This window comes from Puntigrus tetrazona, chromosome 8, assembly GCF_018831695.1.
Source record: "Puntigrus tetrazona isolate hp1 chromosome 8, ASM1883169v1, whole genome shotgun sequence".
NCBI lineage: Eukaryota > Metazoa > Chordata > Actinopteri > Cypriniformes > Cyprinidae > Puntigrus > Puntigrus tetrazona.
The window spans coordinates 8129337-8152668 of record NC_056706.1 but is presented as its reverse complement, the minus strand read 5'-3'; the positions used below and the strand labels follow the sequence as shown (position 1 = coordinate 8152668).

Here is a 23332-nt window from a genome sequence, read left to right as displayed (position 1 = left end):
CTGCATGTGTCAGGCTGCTGAGCTCAGGCTCGGCTCACCCAGTCGACGCTCGCTACGTTTAGATACGAAAACCTGTCTGAAAACGACTGTTGTGTTTCGTATCTCAGATATTTTAGAGGATGTGGATACAGGTCATGCTTGAATTATGATTTTACCGGTAAAATGTGTTGTCCATGTCTGTTCACTCTTTGCTCAGTTTTGTACATTTTCAGTGCTAATAAAATCTATCAAGGTTAAGAAATACGACTACTAATAATTATCATGTCGATTTTGATGGTGCTTATCCTGATGGCTTTTGATGAATGCATTTTCTGTTTTATATTAAGGAAAGCCTCATTATTTGTGAGGAAAATGAGATGAATGTGGCACTGGTGAATCCTTGAGCAAATATCGAACCTAGTGGGAGGCTCTCCTCGTGGCCAGTTCCAAACGAAGGTGACATTGAGCGAGACACTTGAGCTCTTTTCTGATCATTAACATCACTGACGATTCTTTCCATCTCATTTGCGTAGTGCAGTCATTGACTGTTGGCTGGAGGGGGACTGAGCAATGGTGGAGATCGAGTTGTATGACGATTGGCTGTAGGGTGGCCTTTGCTGTGTTTGATCGCAGTCGGAGCTCTCGAGCACGATGAGGAAGACCGCTGTGGTCCATCTGGCCTGGTCTTTAATCAGTGCTTCCCTTCAGAGAGGGGGCCACGCTTTCACTGTGCTGACCAGGCCAGCTTTTGCTTAGAGCAACCACAAGATGAATGTAGCTTATTCATTATATTATTCACTCCTCTGCAACAGTGAATGTCTATAGTGGAGTTGGTATAGCTATATTAAACTTCAATAATAATAATAATAGCGTATCTAAAAAATGGTTATATCTTTGATCAGATCAGATATATCTTACACTGACACACGCAAACACAATTATTTATACCCAATAAGTCAGTTTTGTAACTTTAGTCCCCTCAAATGCTAAAACTAAGACTAACAAATCTATACGTCTTTGATATTCATTATATATCGCAATCATATAGTAGTTTTTCAAAGCTGCGCTGACGGATTTTGATTCTGAGCAACTACTATGAGTTATCTGAATAAAGTGTGTCATTTTTAGCTCATTGATATTGAATGTAAAACTCATATCTCTGGGGTAAAATCGAACAGAAATGTGCCATCGATCTCTCTTTTTTCCTTTCCTCGTTCCCGCTGTTCCCCCACCTATCTTTCCTTGTTTGTAGATACTCCATCACCTTGTCTTTCTGAGCCCTGGGAAAAGCATCGTCAGTATTTCTGCACCACTCCCCTCCATCCATGCTGCCTTTCTCCCAGAATTCATGGTGCCTTACTTAGTCAGAGCAGAAGAGAGCGAGACAAGAGAAAGGAAAAGATTCAGAAAGAGAAAAAGATACAAGAGCCGCTAGCTGTAGACAGAAGGAATGCCTTAAGAAGCAATTAGCATATGTAACTTCTTTTTCCCCCCTCTGCTTGAAACGGGGTTATTTCAGTGAGTTTGTATTGATGTTTTTGAACAGGCTCCATGGCAGAGCATTTAATGCTGAACACTGCTGTTAGAGAGAATGCATTATTAATGTGAGGGGAAACTAACGGGGACCAGCAGCTCCTCGGGGCTGTGAAGAGGACGGTTGGCGTCTCTGAGGAAGCAACACCACGCCTCAAAGGTCTTCCTCGGTAATGCACACATGCCAGGCATCTATCATTTATTCATGACAGTCAGGCGCCTCCAACTCCCTCGAACAATTAACGAATCAATGAAATGTATGGGCTCAGAAACTATCAATTCGGGGAAACAGCGCCGTTCGTCAACGTGTCAGCTCTTGGGCACAGGCTATCATTCAGGCAGAGAGCACATTTATCACTTTAGAAACAGCCTGCGTGTCATAGCAACGCGGATAATCCTACTACAAAATGGCTGCCCGATTCTGATGGATGATTGGACTTCTTTAATAACAATCGGTCGTGACTGCTTTTCTTAATGTATTTAACATGCACACCGACATAATGGATGGAGTCCTTCAAGGAGTCTCTGGAATCTGTTTTCCTGTAAATAAACAACAGAGTGTTTTGTTCATTGGGAGGGAACAAATCGGGTCCAAGTGACCATTTTAATTTCGAATCGAGTTCATCTTAAAAGATAGTCAGCTCTACAATTTGACCACTAATGTCCTCGAGCTGAAAAAAGTAAACGTGTGCGAAGAGAATGAGAGAAGGAGAAAAAGAGTGAAATTGATGAATTACCGGTGCTGCTTTCTACACTACAGTGCCTTCGCAATTCCTGTTCAATTAACAAAACCATTAATTATAGTACTTAAGCAAGCCGGGGTAAACCAGACAAGCGAGCATTCATGCACTTAACACACATTCCTGCGTAAGCATTTAACGTTCCTCTTTTAAAAATCACTCCATCATCATTCCTGAAATACTGAATCATTAAAATGTCTATTTCTTTTTCTGGAAGAATAAAGCAGCACCGGCTCTGAAAATAAAAACATAAACTATTTTCTGCATTTGGAAATACTGTGAATTTTAGTATGCATTCTCTGTAACAGTCTTGAGTGCAGGCTCAGACATAGAAATTACTCTTCCTTTGTAATTTTTTCCCCTTTTCTGCTCTTTCTTTTATTTTGTATCTTTTTATGGCTTTGCTTGAATAGTCTCACTTGAAACACAAAGCTCTCGCTGTTCACTGAATCCTCAGTTTTGATGTTCTTTTTCCCTGCAGAAATCACAGCCCTGAAACTCCAGATGAAGACTAGACCTTTATTCTGTGTGTGGAGAGAGGTACGTGAACGTGTTTTTCTTTGGGGACCATCATCGCCAGCACTCGCCCCCTGCTGCTGAAATCACAGGCTTTTTACTTCCAGGTCATGGTGCCTGTATCACTCACACTGACCCCTCTCTTCACTGAATCTTTTTTAGCTGTCTTTTCAAAGAGAAAAAGGGGAGAGCTTTCAAGACCTCCAATCTGACGCTCTCTTCATCAACACCCAGTCCCTGTGAAATCGTAAAAAAATAAAGGCTGTGGGAAAAAAAAATCATATCTTTCCATACTGACTCAAGGCTCAGAGATTCAGTAGTAACTGTCGTCCCTGGAGAAAGAGTCTTCCACTACATAGGCACAGGGGCCAGATGTCACCTGTCCTCCCAGGCGAGTGGAGCACTGGTAGGGCTAAGGCTCAACAGAGGCAGGCTGCCCTGGTTCTCTCTCTCTGCCTGGCTGGAGACACCTGCTCCTCGCCTCGCTGGTGACGGCCCCCAACGGAGCTTTTTTCATCTACTTTCACATGCACAAGCATGCTGAAGCACTGCGGGTGTGCTTGTGGATATATGTAAGTGAGGTGTGTCGTTTGTGTGTCATGTTAATGCGAGATACACACGCAAATGCACTCTTGTAATGAGAGTACAAACTTAATTTCATTACATTTGTTTCCTAATGACCACTCTCATACTCTTTTCCTGCGTAAAGGTGCTGTATGTAGGAGTTTGAGTTTACTAAAGCATAAAAATACCATAATATTTTTGCAGACATTTAAGGCAAGTTAACACTTGCTTATCTGAAAAAACAATGTTACAGTCAGTTATTCTCCTTTTAAAAAAATGTGCGCTCCGGCCCAGAATGCAGAACTTTGTTTGTGAAACCCGCCTATACAGTTTACCCAACCGTGTTTCGGAAATCCTGGGTTGCCAGTTGGCGGAAAACACAGCGTATTTAATTTCAATCATTGCCATTTACGCTTATTCCTGTTGGTGTCGTCAGTCTGGCAACCTGCGTGTGCATCAAAATTTGAGGAGGAGCCGGGTGAAAAAAAACCATCTCCAATATTTTGAATTTGGACTGCAATACCAAGTTCAACCACTCGGTGTCAATCCTACATATAGCACCTTTAACATGCTTATACCCAAAAACACAAAACTGCCAGCGTTTATGGCTCTACAGCCAGATTGCTTGAGCTAATGCATCCTTAGACACGTTTCATAGGATATCTAGGGTCCCCTGTGTATTGTAGCTCAGTTTGCCCCTTTAGTTAGATCCAAGCTTGGTATTCAACTGTGCCATTATTGCAGCCGAACTATTCCTGAGCATACCTTCCTGCTATATCATATTAAGATCTTTATTATAGCATAGATCAAAACAGAAATCTCAAATGAAAATGTTGAATTTTTATTTTATTAATTTAAAAAAAATTTTTTTACTCTTACTGATCTTTAAGCATAGTTATATTTTTTTTTCATGCAACACAATGTGAGCTGGTGAAAACACATTTTTGCTGGTTGTACTATTTTGTTGTTTTATTTTCACTTTTTTTATTAAATACACTAGAATAGAATAAGTTATAGAATAAAAAAATTGGCTGGTCAAAATGTTTTGCCCAAGGGCACAAAGGTACAAGCCTACTGTGGGCTTTTAATGTACAACTTTTCAGTTACCGGCTCAGATCTTTAACCTATCTTTAATAGATAGATAGTAAATGCTGTCTCTGTTAATGCCTTGATATTGTGGTACATAAAAAAATTACAGTGTTTACCATCATCAGATTGCTAAAAGGACTATTGACAGCAAGGACTATTTTTACTTTGGTTTCCCACAGTTCAGAATATGCTGGTAAGTTTCTCCTAATTTCACATCTATTTGCTTTCCATATGAGCTCAGAGCATCACCATAATGCTCACACAGTATTTGGATGCAGTTCTGTGCAACATTTGGCGTATGTCTATTAAAAACAGGTGGTCCTGCACCGCTAGTTTACGAAACAGGAGTCTGTGTTTCTGCACTCTCATTTACACATGCACACACACGCGAGTCTGGGCAGTGCAAGGTGGCTAATTCTCTCCCGAATGCCTTGTGCGTGTGTGCGCAGTGACCGTTGAGTGACCCACAGGTTAAATAGCTCATTCTTGTGGCCTTTTCTTCCAAAATGGCAAAGCGCCCTGACAATAGCTGCGGCCTCTGAAGCTGCAGGGCTCTGGGCTCCAGATCTTTCTGTGTGATGGCTCTGCCATTTCCACACTAGCTCAGAATCTCGGACTGAGGCTGTCCTTGACATAGGCGTCGGAAATTAAATCAGGATAGAATATTGACGGGAAATACTTTAGCTTTTGTGGCAGGCTAAATATACACAGAAATAAAAAAAGGTATTGATGTCGGAACTCTGAGGTGAATGGTAATAAGGAGAGAGACGTCCTACTAGAAGGAGAAAAAGGTTCTTATTTTTGAACAGGAAGTTGATCCACTGCAATCTACTGCCATTGTGTTGCTAGATGTGAATCTTTTCACAGTTGATGAGTCTGCTTTACTTGCTGCTCGGCTGCTCTCGATTCACACACGCGGGTACACGCTCGCTACGGCTTTGTGCGGGGGTAGAATGCTGCACCTGTTCTCAGTACAGTTAGGCTGGGGTTGAGCAGCACAAATGAACTAATTTCCAGGGCTACATTGAACAGAGAACACTGCAATCACAGCAGGAGGAGCCTGTCGAGCCGGCAGATGGGCAGAGCTAATCATTGTTGTGAAATAGAGATGACCCTGCCTATCTCTCGCACTGCCAACAGACATTTGCCAATCGCTCTTCAATTCCCTCTCCTCTCCCCCTCATCTCTGTTTGTTTCTCAGCTCCCTCCAACGAATTTATGAGCGAACGTAACCTTCAAAAACGGCGAAAAAAATGAAGTTAGAAAGCGAGCACGCTGCCGTTTGACATAGAGCAGCTGTAACCCGTGGACTGCTGGAGCGTGCGTGTGCACATCTCCAATCAGCACTGGAAATTTTTAATCTAGCAAGTCTGCATGTGTTTGGATTAATACCCACAACCCTACCAAATCCAATGTAGTTTCGTCGGAACGTGCCGTTTTTCCCGTGATTGTACTTTTGTACTATTTCAGAGGTTTCAGTCATTTGTGCTGAATGCTGAAAAATGTTTTATAATTGGAAATCACACCGTATCCTGCTTAGCGCAGTATCTCGAGTGGCAATGTGTCATGCTTAATTAAAAAAAACACTGCGGTTATTAACCATGATTAGAAATCATTTCAGTGTCTTCTGGATGTTTGAGAACCCATGAGAGTGCTTGGCACGAGAATACCAAAATCAAACATAACTACTGTTATGTGATGTATCTGTTTTGCTACTTTCGCAAATAAAATGTTACAGTTTTATTCAATTATTCCGGATTGTTTATAGGTATATGTTAATGGCCGCTGATAAATAAATGATCTCGGTGTTAGAGATCCATTGCTTTTTATGATTGCGGATGGCTTTTAATGTCAGTTCATATTTGTAAAAACATCTTAAATCTAGCTCAGAGTGTTTTCATTGCTTGATTGATTTACATAATAGTAAAATACAATCATTACTTAAATATATGAATTCTACACATGCTGTACATATAAAAATATAATTGAAAAAGCTGCATCCAGATGGAACGTTCTAGTTGTTTTGCTCTGCAAGATGTTTAAAAGCAACCTAATGCATGTAAAAAAAAAACTAGAAAAGAGAATAAAATCTCCCTCTCACAAAAAAAAAAAACTAAACACCAAGACAGACCTCTACCTCTTCCCTGTACAATGATTTAATGTATGCAAATTATCTGGCTTCAGTTAATGAAGGCACAATTAATCACTGTAACGATGGTCTGATTTAACCTGGTTAATTACAATCTGAAATGTGAGTTGTGTGTTTGCGGATAAATGTGAGTCACAAATGCAGATTTTTACGAGACGAAACAGTCCAGCAGAGAAAGAGACATATTTTCCTGCTCCCAAATGAATAAACAGCACAATTTATTATCCAAATGAAGCGAAAAAAACAAGAAAATCAGCGAGGGCATATTTTATATCCAGAAATAAAACAAATAACCACATACAATGTACAATTTTATAACAGTAAAAAAAAATAGACGATATGATGCCAGACATACTGTAGCAGCTGAAAAAAATTATATCAGTGTTTTAGTCTATTAATTCTCTCTTTAACATGAAAAGTGCAGATGCAGAACATGAAAACAGTTTGTTGACAGTCTCTCGAGGTGGAAAGAAAAACAGAGAGAAACCACTTCTCATTAAACCATCAAAAAATTCTCTCTTTGTGAACTGAATCACTGTTCTGCCAATGTGAGAAATCTAGAACAACACTTTGCGCAATTACACGGTTCCCAACGACTAGTGACGCATACGTATCGTTGTCACAAATTTTCATTATATATAAAATGTTGCATAGATTTTCCGCCTTCCCAAGCCAAACAGTGACAGATCGCTAGATGACAATGATTTTCCCGATTAACTTAAAACTGTTGTAGTTCAAATGAGAATATTTGTGGTTGTGACTTGACATGCCTTGTTTCTTTTCTCTATCTTCTTAGAGCTAGAGAATCACCAGGATGAATATGCAAAATGTTTCAAATCCCTGAGCTGCGGAGGATTTTAAGGCAAGTGTGTACACACACCTCAGAAAGGTTGCAAAGAAGGGTTTAAAAATCTGCTCTCTCTGCCGATGAACACCCAGCTGCATGCGATCGCAGTGTGTGTATGTACACTTGCGTGTGTGTGTTTGTGCACTGGCAGAGGAGCTCCAGTGCTGTCAGTATGAGTCTGATTTGTGTGAGAATGTGGTGCGGCTCCAGGCAGGCAGGCTGATCCTGTTTTGTGGAGACGAGGAACGAGAGCCCATCACAGATTAGACACCCACAGTTTCGTGTCGATTTAATGCACCAAGTCAGGGATTTATTCTTAACCGACCGGCGTTTACAGCACCAGCCAGCCAGCCAGGGCTTTCCCATACCGCCATCTCTCTTCCCCCCAAGACTGTAGTAGAAGATCAAAAATGACTGAATGAGAACGTAAAGGATGTTTATCCACTTTCATACCTCCAGACACATTCATTATAATCAGGAAAAACCTTAGCCAGCTATTTATCTACTCGTATGCTCAATTATGGCCACCTATCAGTGGAGAAAAAAACAGCTTAATTTTGATGCGCTACAAAATTAAATAATCACTCATATATTGAGGTAGTTTGGTAGTTATAATGCTAATAAAAAGGAATGCTTTCTATTTCACGTTTTCGAGCATGTTTGTGCTAAAAGGCTCCAGAGCACCAGAACAACACATTCGTAAAGTTGTTTGAAATTCAAAACGATGCCTGAAACAAAATGTACGTACAAAAATCTGCCCTTTAGCCATTTAACCTCACTATGCTCAAATGACTTTAAGCATACACACTCACACACATGCACGGAGCACTTTCAATTTCAGGCATCAGTACACCACCGCACAAACACATTCTGAGCGGGAATACACAAACAATATACTAACACAAGCTGCTTTTTCTCTCGCAATCTGTCTCTCTCTTTCTCTTTCTCTCTGGCTAACTGATAGAAAGATCTACTCGGAGTGGGCGGCCGTATCATCACACAATGAGGCATGAAAACATTGGCTAATTCAAGCCTAAGGGCTGCACACATTTACCTAAATGAAGTTAGTATTCTTATTCTACTGTGCCGTCTATTTTCTCATTCGTTTGTCTGATGGATCCGTCTATCCTCTTACCCCCAGCTCCCTGGCCCCCAGTTGGCTGGATGGATCTCGGGGGAAAAGCAGCGAGCCCATGCCTGGGAAGGAGCCTTCCGCCTGGGCTACTGCCGAGTTCTGTGAACACCTTACCATCATCTTCAGACACTGCTCGCAAGGTGCGCGTTTACAGGAAAGAGGAGAAAAGAAGAGAAGAGGAAGAGAACAGAATGCTAGCCAAGGTGGTAACGAAATATACAGGCTAAAGAAAAAAGCAAGAGGCAGAAAAGGAAAGAGAAAACTGGACTGCCACAGTGATAGAGAGCCGTGTGCTTACGTTCACATTCGCGCTACACACACACACACACAAACACGCACGCACACAGTCAGTGCAAGCCCCAGATGGGCAAGTCATCAAGCAAGCTCAGCAGTTACAGCTATCTTGCTTTGAGTAAATGAGAAAATGAAATGATTGTGCGTGGGAGAGGGAGAGAGAGTGAGTCTAGTCTCTCATCCATTACAGTACGCCCGGAGAGCAAAGAGGTTCTGCCTTCAGCTAGCAGCCGTTTAACTGGACCTAAATGCTCAATCCCTGCACATTCATTTAGACCTGTCAGCTGCCACATTTAAAAGCATGGACACACTGATAAAACATAGAAACGTTACGCACGACGGAATAATGAACACACATTTAGAGAAGTGAGGTGACAGAAGAAGAAAATCCAATTCCTTTACCTCATTGCTCAACAAAGCAGCATTCAGTGTTCGGCTGATTTCAAACATCTTGTTGGCGGTGTTTCGTTTCTTGTCGCTTTTTGGTGGGGCTTTTTTTGCGTTCTCGTGGCTCTACGGCTCCTTTTTCTCTACTGGAAATGGGAATCAGTCCCGAGAAAAAAAAGAAAGAAAAATGAACAGATTAAAAAAAAAGAAGAAAAGGAAGGAGAAATCCTCTATATGTGCTGTCTGGCTGGATGTATTTTCTCCTCTCTCACGCCCGTGTTTTCTGGTGCACCTCTGTTAAATGTGGCGCTTGTGCCCTGGCTCACGCCGCACGACTGAAGAGTCAATATTTTTTTTTTTTTAGCTCCCCAGAGTCAGCACATTAAAACAAGCAGTCGGTCTGCCGGGCTTCTTCCCTTATCTGTCCTCCACACACTCGCTCGCACAATGCGTTCCGATCCTCACACTGCTCTCTAGCAGATTAGTTCGTCCCAAAACATAGCTCTTAGTTTAAACTCCTCTCCCTCTCTCTCTTTCTCTCTCTCTCTCTCCATCCTCACCCTTTCTCTTTCTCTCTCCTTCCTTGCTCCCTCCCTTCCTCACACTCCCTCTCTCTCTATCTCTCTTTACCCCCACCCCACCCTCCACTCTCTCCCTCTCTCGATTTCTCGATCACGCTCTCCTGCAGTTACAGTTCACAGTGTTACCACAAGGTGGGAAGACTGTTCATAACAGACATGACACAGGCACATCTGCCTTTCCTGGCTCATCTTTTCCTCTCCGTTTGGCTTTACGGCTCTCCTCCTGCTGCTTGTGGGGAACACATGATCGCTTTGGCATCCGCTCACCTCTGTTCTCCTCTCTCTCGCATCCCCCCGTGCCCCTGTCGCCTTGCGACAGCCACGTTTGATGTATGGGAACGGGGTTGATTTAGAGACCAATAGCATTAAGAAAACTCTGACCAGTGGCACCTAGCCGGAGAAAACCCTGGCTGAGATGTCGGCATATCATTCTCGGAGCATATTTATGAAATGGACACATCTCTTCCTCTTTACATATCTACATTGGCCAATGTATTTGGGCACTTACTGTGAGTGTTAATATATATAAATGCCACCTGAAAAAGAAGGATTGTGGCTGTCGATTGTCAGTAGAGTGTACCAATAGTTAATGTAAAGAACTACACCTGTGGTTAATCTGTTAGCCGCACTTGTGTGAAATTGTTTCATACTAATATTACTTGACCTTGGTTAGTTCTGAAAGAACTAGCTTTATTTACGCACTTATACTGATTGTATGATTTGATACTGTGGACGCAGTGAAATGTTTTTATTTATTTATTTAGAGGTATTTTAAAACGTAGATTTTTTTTTTTCACAATAATACTTTAAAACGCTGATTCATAATATCAGAAATCAGAGGATAAATGACCCCGTCCTCTCAATAATTAAAGTCAACAACCATATCCTTTAATATAGTTTGAGGATGGCATAGAATAACAAAAACCTGACTCTTGTTCAACATATGTGAGGTTATTTGCTGTGAAGACCTTTTTTATAGATAAATGCAGTAATCAAATTATATTTTAATCATAATATTTATTTTTACCTAATTTATAAATGACTGCTTTAGTGGCTCTCATTGTTGGCTTTAGATTTTAGAGTGTGTTGTTTTATGTCCCTTTATAATTATTTTATATAGACAAACTTTAAAAAGTATGAGCAATCATGAGGTCATTGTTATTCATTGATTTAGTCATAGAATCACAGATGTATTCCCATCAGCCAATGACTGCATAACACTGTAATCTTACCATAAAAAATAACATTCATTATGCATACTAAATTACACTTTCACAAGATGTTTAATTTAAAATGTTTAGCTGTAATTAAGAAGAGTGGATAAAATTTGTTAAGATTCATTACAATGTTTTGTGCTAAATAATTAACTATTAATAGTTTAATATCAAATATAATATTGTCTACTATAAAGCCTAATCATCATCATCTTAATGCCACGGGCGCAGCTAAACTCAGGTACAATACAAACCACAAAACCATATGTTTTTCTCTCAAAATAACAAAGCAGGCAAGAATAAGTCATTTTCAGCCTGTTTTGTTTCTAGAGAGTGTGAAAAGCGGAGGTTAGCTGAAAGTGGGTATGACTGCAGGAAAATGAGCTGTTTCTTTCTTTCTTCTTTTTTTTCGAAAACTGCGTATGGTACAGTATGATCTGGTATCCAGGCCCCATGAGAGGCGTGTGTCCAGTTAATAGCAGCCTATTGACACCGACCCATCTGTTGGGGTGGACTGAAGCCAAACTAAAAAAAGGGAGATGGAGAGAGCATTGGAGAACAAGAGAGAATGCTACCATTTTTACGTCATAGAGGGCGTTTATGTGTGGGTATGAGCCATTACTTAAAACTGCATCATATTTATTTTATGCTATTACAGAACAGTTTGTACCTCCACCGAGTCAACACTGCAACTTTTAATGCTAAATCCATTTAGAATAATAACATTATAGGCAAATCTTATGAAGTTAAGAATCCACCCAGCGTGTTGCATGCTACTGAGGGATCATGAAAAGAGCACCGTTTTCTCACTCTCGCTCTAATTGCGTTATCGATGTTGCAGGATTTTCTATTTGTCAAGCACCGTAGCCTATTCTGGATTTTATCGTATATAACAAACCTGGTTAAAAAATTGTTCAGGAGATTGTGTGCGTACGTGCGAATGCACTGGGATGGGCTGTCACTTGAATCATGGAGTCTACTGCTTGATTCCAGAGTCATCTGCCTCTCATTCTCCCTCTTCTGTCCGCTGGGGTCCCAGGGGGATTCTGATTGCTGTCTCCATAGTGACTCTATGTGTCTTCATAAAGCCTGTTCGAAGCCTACCGCTTCTCCTGTGTGCTGTCTGTTCCATGCAGATGACCTGCCATTCACTGCAAGGGACTCATGCGTGGAGTCCCAACATGGTCCGTCTAAAAAGGGTTTCCCTGTACACCACCAAAAACATGTTGGGCACACTGGAAGCGCGCACCCACACTCACAAACACTCAAGTTGACTCATCTTATAGCCCTTGCTTCAAATGCATCTAGCCCAAAAAGAAAGTCTCATCTTTGTTTAGCTCAATTCAGTTTTGCCATCTCAGTCGTTGGCGTCACACCCGTCTCGCATGATTGTTAGCAGCGGAGTCGGTTATAATTGTGGGGTAAAACTTATTTTGATGTGGAAAAACATTGTGTCTCGTGGGAACCAATTAAAAAATCAGAGGATCAAGAAGTGGACTATACTTCGCTTTTGTATTCTATGATTGATGGGTTCATTAAATCATCTGTTCACTTGGCAGACCGCATGACAGGACCAGCGTGCGGAGAAGAAATTCTGCTTTTGCAGGAGCGTCATAATTGTCATAGGAATATCTGCTGTGATTCTGTTTCCCCTACAGTTTTATTTCCTGCTTTCTTGTTCACAGATACATGCATACAGACGTAGATCGCGTGCATCCTGAAGCATGCGCAGACACAAAAGAACGAGGAGGGGATCTATATTTTTGTCGCCTGATTCATAATACGAATTGACAGTCTCAATAAATAAACAGGGAGGCATGGAGCCAGATAATTGGAGATGTTAGGGAATGACATACCATGAAGGACAGCTTTTCAATTTTCAGTTTGAAGGGTGTACTGTGCAGCACAATTCCTCATTATTTAAAAACAATCAAACTACCCTGGCTGCCCTGCTGGTTGTAGTTTGCCGTCAAATATGATCGCAGGGAAAAAATCATTGCCAATTTTGTCTTATTAAAGACGACCCCCGTTCTCTTCATCTGCTTCTGACACTCGTCGCTCCGCTCATAACCTGAAAATTAGCGGCTGAGGGTCTCAATGCCTGTGTCCTCCTGAAACGCAAGTCATATGGTTGTTCATTTGCAGGCTAATCAGAAAGCTGCACTATTAATGGAAAATGAATGAGGTCGGATTTGATTGTGGTTGATGGCATAGGCTATGCTCCAATTGTCCTGGAATCCATACACTTTAATCAATCTATATTGAGAGACAGCCAGTGCCGGTTGTGAGGTACATTGCAATTTTAAATATGAGACACTTGAAGGGTCCGTTGATGACTGCAATCTTTATTCTCCCAATATAAGAAAAAGAAAAAGCAGGTTCAAGGTAGCAAGAGATTGTAATATTTCTTCATATTTATATAAGGGCCAAATGATGTGTGCTTACTTTCTTCATTTCTCATCTAGACTCTGATGGTGAATTCCATTCAAAAGTGAGTAACACCTTATACTAGTCACTGTGAAGGGCAGAGCAGTTGAAGTCTAATACTGTATATGAACATTTGAAACATCCCATACAAGCTATTTGTGCTTAAATAAGATCCCTAAAGTTGCAAAGACTAAAGACTCAAAACCAAAGATATATTGTTTATAAATTTAAAAACACACCCCCACACCTCTACGTCTTTGTGTGGAATCATTTTTATAACACCGCCCAAGCAATAACAATAGCTTTAAGTTTGCAACACTGTTTCAGAACAGTTCGATCCAAATAGTCAGATGTATTCAGCGCATTTTGCAGAGAACTTTATTTATGACCCTTGCAGTGAGGTCTATGCTGGCTGTGCACAGAGGCTATAAAGTGGGGCAATTCCAACACTACAAGGACAGTGTAGGGTTTCTGACTCACAACCTGTAATTAAGTTACATTTTCTTATTAAAAGAATCTGCTACTTACTATTCAAACATGGGTTTTAAGCAGTGTAACGTAGTGCTTGTTTGTCATTTCTCTGATCACAAATGCAAACATTTCTGTCACACGTTTGAGGTATTCAGCCAATCACGACGCACTGGACAGCTGGCCAATCAGAGCACACCTCACTTCTTAAAACTATGAGCTTTTTAAAAATCGACACGTTTCAGAAAGGTGGGCCTTAGAGGAAACACAAAAATATAGTGTATACATATATATATATATATATATATATATATATATATATATATATATATATATATATATATATATATATATATATATATATATTTTTTTTTTTTACTTTAAACCGCATAAAAACATTGCATTACACAGAATACATAAATAATGTTCTTTTAAGCAACACCATTTGATCCCTTTTACTCTACTGTGGCAAAAAATGTTTTTTTTATTTAAATATGGCCTCTGTGTGTCATTATAATAAATGTTTTTACATTTATTTCAACTGTGGTGCTTGATTGTATAATAAAAGTGTTTCACAAAAATTCCAGTTAAGATTAAATTCATTGTGAAGATGTGTCATTCGATATCACATGATCATAAGCAATAAAATTACTTTCTTGAACTGACTATTGAATGTACCCTCGGCTAATTGGTCCCTTGTGAAGGGATTCAATTGCTCAGTTTATTTTGGAATGAACCTGTAAATAGCATCCACATCATTATTGTGGTCGTGACCTGAGTAGGTTGAGTCTGTGCCAAGATGGCTGAATCTGAGTCAAAGACAAGACCAAGATCATGAAAATAACTGACTCAGACAAATGAATTCATACTACGATGCTTATCCACATACCTATAATTTGAAGATCTTATGAAATGTTTTACAACATAGTTTTGTGTAATGATGCATTGTTTTCCATAAGAACAGGAAGTTTGGATATGGAGGAAAGTTTTTTTTCCCTTACCGGTGGTCTGTAGGTATGTGTCAATCATAAATAGTAAGTTCCTATCTTATTTTTTCTATCTGTTTTTGCGCATTGGATTGCACAATGTGTAGTATATGTTGTAATAGCCCACAGGATGAATAGCCTATACTTGAACTGTTTTTACCAAGAAGAGAAAATGTAACTTTTAGACATACGCTTTCAAATAGATGCCTTCAAATCAAATAGACATGGACTTAAAGACACAAATCCCTCAATGTATTTCATTTTCATCCATGAACACATAATATAGTGGATGTTATAGTGATGTTTTATTAGCAGCTAATAAAGGGCTTGGTCTCTGTAAACACTGCTGACATTTCCTCTCCATTTAGACGCTTTATAGGGCTGCACAGCCTCTTTTTGGCGCGTTGTGAGAAGACATCCGTGTGGCTGGGGGAGCTGTGCGCCTTTCGCGCGCTTACACCTGCTGGTTACGTCAAACGCGTCCTCTAGAGCGGTAGCACGCCGTCGTCTTGGAAACGCTCCTTCAGCGTCGCAAGCCTGTGTGAGGTTGTATGGACGGATGATGGAAGAAAACAGCAGAGAACATCTCGATACTGGTGTGTAAAATGAAAGCAAATTAATACAGATTAATTTTACCGTTTTCTGTTCACAGACGGTCGTTGAGTACTGCCCGTGCTCGTGTAGTGAGCACATTTCGCTGTTAGGTGCATGATATGAGCGCTTCGCCCATGTAAACACAGTGACTGTTGGCTAACGTTAGCCGAATAAACCTTATTTGTGTGATTTTTCGACACTTGGGAGTGTCCAAATATTACAAAGCGTCTATGTAGTGCAATAAAAATTTACATATAGCTGAATAAGTCATGTAACGGTATACCACGTGTGTTTGTAGTCCAGCCTTGTTAAGGTAGACGTTTCCGGTACGGTAACTGACATATTTACACTTACTGGCTCTACTACATATTTACGAGATTCTACCAGGTTTGCAATGCATTTATTGATGAAATATGTGACCCTGAATCACAAAACAGTCGTAAGTGGGTATTTTTTTTATTTAATTGAGATTTATACATGATCTGGAAGCTGCCATACACACACACACAACAAACACTCATAGTGTATGTATATATATATATATATATATATATATATATATATATATATATATATATATATATATATATATATATATATATAGACAGACAGACAGACAGATAGATAGATAGCATAGATTTATATATGTTGATAAATATCTCCTTGGAACATGATCACCTTACTTAATATCCTAATAGCTTTTGGCATAAAAGAAAAGTCTATAATTTTGACCCATACAATGTATTTTTGAGTATTTGCCTGTGCTGCTTATGATTTTGTAGTCCAGGGTCACATGGACAATTACTATTTAGCCTATGCTAATATTTACTAGCTGGATTACGTTCTTACTACTTTACTAATATGCAAGCTAAATTAATAGTAATATGATTAAACAGTTGCCTTTATTTTAGAATTTTCTGCATTCAATATCTTGGCTCTATATAATATATTCATGTATAGCACATATATAACACATTTAATATAAGATATTCATCCTCTCTATATATTTATATACATAGGTATTAAATATCTATTTGTCTGTCTGTCTATCTCTGCAGACACATATCTTAACTAATATTATGCTTAGAAATGTTAAACATGGACCTGAAACATTTTTAATAATAATAATAATAATAATAAAAATACAATTTCTCTGTCCTTTGGATATTCACTACTTAAATTGTTAATTTATCCTAAATAAACTACTTCTTTGGCAGAATGATGCTTTAGTTATCATTTGCTTTAATTTTCACTTTATTTTTTATCTCAATTTAATTTCTAATTCTCATACAGTGAAAGTGAATAGTGTCTGTCATTCTGCACAAGATCTCCTAGAAAGAAAAAAAAAATATGATATTGGAAAATTTTGGATTATTCAGACTCAATTACAAAAATTTTTTGCCTTGTTTTCTGTCATGCCACACAGACCACAACCCTGCTTGGTTGTCAGGTTTTAATTGCTGCGTTAGAAGAATATTGTATAACTAGACAGCAACAGGCAGTTTATCATTGCTGAAGTATCTGAGTCAGTTTCTGAATTTTGTGCGGCAGATAATGAAGCCGGGGCAGAGGATGCTTTGGTGGGGAATGTGAATAAACTGATGGTCACCCCTCCAGGATACACTGGACCTCCCAAGAAAGGTCATATCATCTTTGATGCCTGCTTTGAGAGTGGTGAGCGATCTGAGTATTTGTATTTTTTTTTAAGCCCTTTAGCTTTCTTTTCATGCTGTTATGTGAACCATACTTTTCACATAACAAGAACTGCATTTATTTGAAATAAAAATCTGTTTTATCATCATAACTTCTTTACTGTCACTCTTAATCAGTTTAATCAGTTGTGTAAACAGAATATTAATTAAAAGCATCTTAGTTGGACAATATGTCAACATGAACAGCTAGAATAACCATCTATGCCTCTACAAATGTGAAATACCCTTGAAGAGCAGCAGATCATCAAACATGTTTGTACAAAAATCATGGCAGTGTCTTTTGTTTAACCATACTATTTTTGCATATGGCAGCACAGCCTGAGAGAGACTTTTGTCCGTGCGAGCAGGGCTTTTAATGGATAATTATCTCCCTTTTAAATGGAGGGGGTAAAAATTGAAGCGTTTCAATTGAAAGTGACTGCTCTTGTCGGTCTACCTCTCTGAAAACTGTAATTAAAGCAAGTTATGATATTTTAAAGAATGTTTTGAGTAAATGGCCTTTGTTTGGCACTTTTGCCGGTCTGAATGAGCAGTGATGTAATGAAAATAAAGTGCTTTTGCAGTGACAAGGTCAAGTGGGCAGCTGAGAGCAGCTTTGGGCCAGATTGACAGTGAATCAGTATGGCTGGAACAGGCACAATATCATTCTTTGCTGGGAGATTAGGTTCAGGGTCTCCAGCAGATGAGACTCAGCTTTCATATTCTTGACAGCCAACCAATTCACCCCTCTGCAGGGAAAGAGCTCGCCTGTGGCTAGACTCCCTGTGGGGAGTTTTTTTTCTATAGATTTTTTGGTCTTGGAAATATTCTGTAATAGTACAATTTTTAGGTGGAGCGAGTCTTTCTGGTATTATCAGGTAGTTGCTTGTGAGTTTGGGTTGAATGTTAAGCTGAAAAAAAGCAGTTGGTTACGGAGCGACTGTCTGAAATGTAAGACTGACCGCTTCGAATCAATTCCAGGGTAACTTGATAAATCAATATGATTCTGAGCAACTCTACCAGAACTAATAATAAACACTGTTCACATCGTGCTCTAGTGGTTGAGCCATCTGTCATCATACAGATGTTTATTACTTTTATCAAAACAATGACGTTCCTCATAAAGATGTTGACGGTAGCCATGTTTGTGAGCAGAGAGTGGATGATGTTTTGCGGCAATAAAAGGACGTGCAGTATTAACATAAGTTACAGAGCCAAAGTCAATATAAATAAATAATCAGTACGTTTTATAAGTTTCTCTGTTTTCCCCTCTGACTGCCCCCGAGGACCCCGAGGCACTGATTAATGAACATCCAGCCGCAAGACCAGGATCAGCTAACATATATGACATTACCCCCATGTCTCTGGCTCGGCAAATTCTCTGAATGATTTATGGAATAGATATTAATCTGCTTCCAGTAAACGCATTATCCAAGTTGGAAAATGGAGAGGAATTGATGTTACAGCGCTAATGTCAAATTAATGTCCTGTTGCTGTTTCAGCAAAGCAACACTGCAGTGAAATGATGTTAACCACTTCCACACTGACAAAAGGGAAGCGGCACTTTCTTGGCAACAATTGGGGCTTTTGACGTAAGTGACTTTGAGAGCTCAAGCCCCCGTGTCAGTCGAAGGACTTAAGACGCAATAGTTCAGCAAAGTTTTTGGAGCTAGGCACATTCGGTCATTAATCAAACACTTTTCTCTTCATGTTAAAGAAGCTGTGGAAATGTAAAGGTTTGTGGTGATGTGGGCTCATTTGTCAGAAAGCCACCTGTCAGCAAGTGATAACTTTTCACCGTTCGCAGCCTCTCCTTTGTTACGGTGAAAGTAAGCACCTTGAAAATGGGAATGATATGTAATACACAGTCGAGGACAAAATATCCCTTAGATTGTTAAAAAAACATTTAATTCTATAATGAATTATAGAATTGAATTAAAAATGTAGTATAGCAAGAAAAGCGAATATCATTATGTAGACTTTGTTATTGTGCAGAATGGGTTAAATATAAAGATTCCATTCTTAAAAATACGAACAAAAACACAAAAACTGCTTGCTTACCATTTTTAGTGAAAGTGAAAATAGTAATAAAAACAAAAACACAGACTGATGTGAAGAATACCCATGCCTCTGAACATAACTACATTACTGTACATTTGGATCCATTAACTCCTTTTACGTTTTTTACCGGTGCTGTTCTCATTAAACATTTTACTTGTGTTCATGTAGAATTACGTTTAATGACTAACAAGAAATATTTGAGCAAAACTCAATCCTTTTTCTGTCTGTTTGATGCACATGTACACATCACACTTATTCAGTGAAGCCTGTGAAGATTGCAGAGACCTGCTAGCTTTCAGGACTAGCCTGTATGCAAAATATGTAGCTTTTAACAGTTACAGATAAGTATTTTTTAAATACTTTTTTGGTTTTGTAGTTAATTCACTCTGCTATGTAAATTAAGTTTTACCAAAGATTGACCAGTCATTAATTTACCATTAATTTTGTGCCTCTTCTTAATTTTGTAAATTACATAGTTATATTTTATTTTAAGTAAAAAAGCTTTTGTGTACTTTAGTTATCTGCTTTATGTTTGTATCTTGTTTTGTATCTAATTGCAATTATTGCTAAGTGAGTGTAGCTTAACTACTGCAAATTACGATTAGCTTGTAGCTTGTTAAGCAACGGTTTTTGTGTGGCTTCCCCAACGCCCATCGCTGATATGTACACTGTGGCTGCTACATAAAAGCTTTCAATCCAGGATCGCACTATCAGTGGCACTTCAAGCAAATGTGTCTTACTTAAAAGCCAAGATATCACTCAAGTTCCTTTTCTCTGCCAGAAAATTTGTTTCTTGTTTCTTTCTCCCTTTAGACAGCTGTCATGAATAAAAAAAAAAGTCAGAAAAATGGCTCTTATCTTTAGTATCCGGGTAATAAATTCTAATTGGTTAATTAAAACAGACCATGGATACGTAAACTGTTTACTGAAGGCATAAAACACTTAATTTACATTTAGATGAGATGTAACTCATTTTCTTGTCAGCCATATGCAGATTAGGTCAGTGGTATATCTTTTCTTAGGCATTTGGGCCTACAGGTTTCTAATTCTCTCTCACTTCTGTATCTGTCTTTTTTTTAGCGTAACTTATTAAAATAACCCCCATTATGCACAGTTTGATAGTAAAAAACATAATGAATATTTCCTGAAGGCGTCATTAAAATGGTATTGATGGCTCTATAGATATAGTTACGTTTGCCGCATTATGTAAATTCCATAGATTCTTGAATTTAAAAGGGCTTTAATGGTTATAATTAGCACTTTAATCTTGTGATATTATCTGAGGTTTTTAATAAACTGATGTGGTTTTGTTCTAGTTTAGAAACATTTGTTTATGCCTTTTTTTTCGGAGTAGCTGACTTTTTGTATTTACTTTTTTATGATAACAGACATTGAGAGGATTGATAGTCTTGCATTAATCTATGGCCTCTGGATAAAAGCATTCAAATTTAGCATACCGGAATCAAGAATAAAAGTACATTTATTGTAAACCTTTTTGCGTTTTGAAGAAATCCTTTGAAGCGCACGTCATTTATTACCTCACACCCTCTCTTTCATTCGTCTAGATGTTCTCACATTAGTTTCCTAATTCATTCTGGGGGCAAATTATGTCAAAATTTTTTCTCCACATGCTGATGCTTATCAGAGGCTTTGAGTGATAAAACTTATTGACTGTAGCTGCTGATTAAATCTGGTGACAGCTAGAGGCAGAGGAAGAAGGTGTGTGCGAGTCTACACAAGTGCAGATATATGCGTATGTGTGTCTACATAATGATTCGATTCCTACCAAGGGCAGAATATAGCGTATCCACCAATGACAATCCGAGACGTGCGGTACCCCCTAAGCATTTAAAGGATTTGCACTGGGGATTTTAAATTATCCATTGTAATCATAATAGATGAAAAAACTCCTTCGATTCAGCGAACAAAAGAAATGTGTTCGGAGAGGGGACAAGGCCTCAGCCGCACGTTTGCTAATGAGGATAAACAGTAGGGAAAAATCTCTCTGCTGATGGGGCTTTAATTGTTTTGCCCCCCCCTTCTGTAGAGTTTCTCTGTCTGTTTTTATCTTCCCTCAAAAGTCCTCATGCCTCATGTCACTCTTGCAGAGTGCATCTAGTGGATGAATGATTATATTTAACACCCCAGAAAGACAAGTGGGGATGAAGGGAGAGAGGGAAAAAAATGCAAGGAGGCAAAGGGGACAAAAAGCATCCGGGCTTGCCAGCAGATATTTATATACTTCAGATGTACCCTGAATCAAGACAGTCAGATCCCCATTGATTAAAGAAGTGGAAACATTCTAACAATCAGGCTTTATGCTCAGCACAAGTGCCTGCAGGAGACAGAAGGGCTTACAGGGAGGATGAAGGGTACTTAAACTGATATTAGGCTACTATAAATGTATTCCTGTCTTCAACAAAACATAACAACATGGGCAAGCATAAAAAGACAAGTGGAAGGGATATTAGTCACAGATTTTGTGCTTAGCGCTTAGAAGATGAAAGTTTGCTTGTAAACGCCTTGGTGTTTAGCAGAAGAGTCATGCTCCTACTAAGAAGGCTATATCACTGTCCAGTGTCTTAGGGTTTTCTCTCTATTTTTCTCTGAGGTTTTAAGGAGGATTGAATTAAATTGGACTGTTTTCTGAGAAGAACCCGAAGCAAGTTTCTGATTTATTGGTTTTATCAAACATTTTTGTCCTCCATCTTGCTAGTTGAAGGTAGCCTGCTTGTCCTTTGACAATTTTGCAGCTTTATCTCTTTCATTCCACTAACTGATACTCAGGCTTGTGATGTTATACAGCTCTGACCCTGAAGAAAATATCCCTGCACTCAAACACCATGTGTGGAAGGGGTTTCACTCTCTCCCCCTCCTAAACCACAAGGTTAACAGCCTCGCTTCTTGAGTTTTACTGTAACACATCCTTACTCATTGTGGCCCTTTACTCATATATCACTCAGTCAACGCACAAAGCCAAACAGCTGTAAAATTTACAGTTATTTCACAAAGTGGTCTGAGCAGTTTGTTTTCTGTCAGAATATAGTGTTTTTCTTTTTCTATCCACTAAATTGTTGTAAAAATTACATGAAACAAACCATTAAGCTTCTGTAATTTGCTATGTGTGTTTCTGAGTAAAACAAATTTAAGTGTAGGATTATGGAAGTTATTTCTGCCACTAATCAAAATAAATAAATAAATAAAAAGGGAAAATTAAAAAGTAGTTGCAGACTTTCTGACTTTTTTTTTCACAACTCTAAGTTTATTTCTCACAGTTGAAGAAACTGTTGAACTGGAAAATGCAAGTATAGGCCTACCTTTTTATTTTTCTATTTCATGGCAGAATTAACCATATACAAGTGTACTTTAGGGTTTGATATTGATTGCTAAACAGTAATGCTATTCGTTAATATTACTTTACCTTGTCTTTGTGGCCTTGATGATGTCAGAACTATGTAAAGTTTGTTTCAGAGGTGGTAATTATTACTGAATAAAAAAGCAAAAAAAAACACAAGCATACCTGTTTTTTCACTGGCATGTGTCTCTCATTTTTAAACACATTATTCATACCCTTAGACCCGTTTTTTCTCAATGTAATTTAACATGAAAGAACAAGCAGTTGTATTTGCGCTTTGAACTTTGCGTGTCTGTACCACATCCTACAGTCTCATGCACAGAGATAGACCGCATAGCTGAACTATAATTTGAATTGGTCCTCACTCTTCCTGCCGGCATAGCAACTGCTTCTCAGAGCAGAAGTGCACAGTGGTCTGCACACAGTCATGCTGTAATATTTACCCACCCCTAGAGTGCTCGGTTATAGAGTGTGTGTCCGTGGCTGTGGAACGAGCTGGGCGAGCAGATATCTCAAATGTGCACAAGCAAATGAAACAGGTGATAATCCTGCCTGACATTCCCACCATCAGTCTTGGTTATGTTTGATCAGAGCCCTGCAGCCTGGAGAGATCTGGAATGAAACATCAGCTCTTAGGCTATTGATGGCTGTTGAGATACCTGCATGGGAATGTCGTGGAGTGCACGTGTGTGGTTGTGCATATTTTATTTACATGTTCTTTG

At 39.0% G+C, this 23332-nt stretch overlaps 2 protein-coding genes across 8 annotated transcripts in view; one reads left to right on the top strand and one right to left on the bottom strand.

Annotated features, from left to right (window-relative positions):
• The window catches only part of elavl4 (ELAV like neuron-specific RNA binding protein 4), a 74009-nt gene extending 64214 nt beyond the window's left edge, over positions 1–9795 (bottom strand). For 3 of the 7 annotated variants that reach the window (XM_043247149.1, XM_043247148.1, XM_043247150.1), the window contains exons 1-2: positions 9249–9795; positions 8553–8681 (exon numbers count right to left, since the gene is read on the bottom strand). In XM_043247149.1, the coding sequence (XP_043103084.1) occupies positions 8553–8681; positions 9249–9296 (177 nt within the window). In that variant the 5' untranslated portion in view covers positions 9297–9795. Of the gene's footprint in view, positions 1–8471; positions 8493–8552; positions 8682–9248 lie in introns of those variants that run through there. The other 4 variants (XM_043247147.1, XM_043247154.1, XM_043247151.1 and 1 more) reach the window with 4 other exon arrangements.
• A 5598-nt stretch (positions 9796–15393) lies between these two features.
• The window catches only part of agbl4 (AGBL carboxypeptidase 4), a 100654-nt gene continuing 92715 nt past the window's right edge, over positions 15394–23332 (top strand). Inside the window, 2 exon segments of the mRNA XM_043247360.1 lie at positions 15394–15505; positions 17055–17177. Of these exon segments, the coding sequence (XP_043103295.1) occupies positions 15469–15505; positions 17055–17177 (160 nt within the window). The 5' untranslated portion in view covers positions 15394–15468.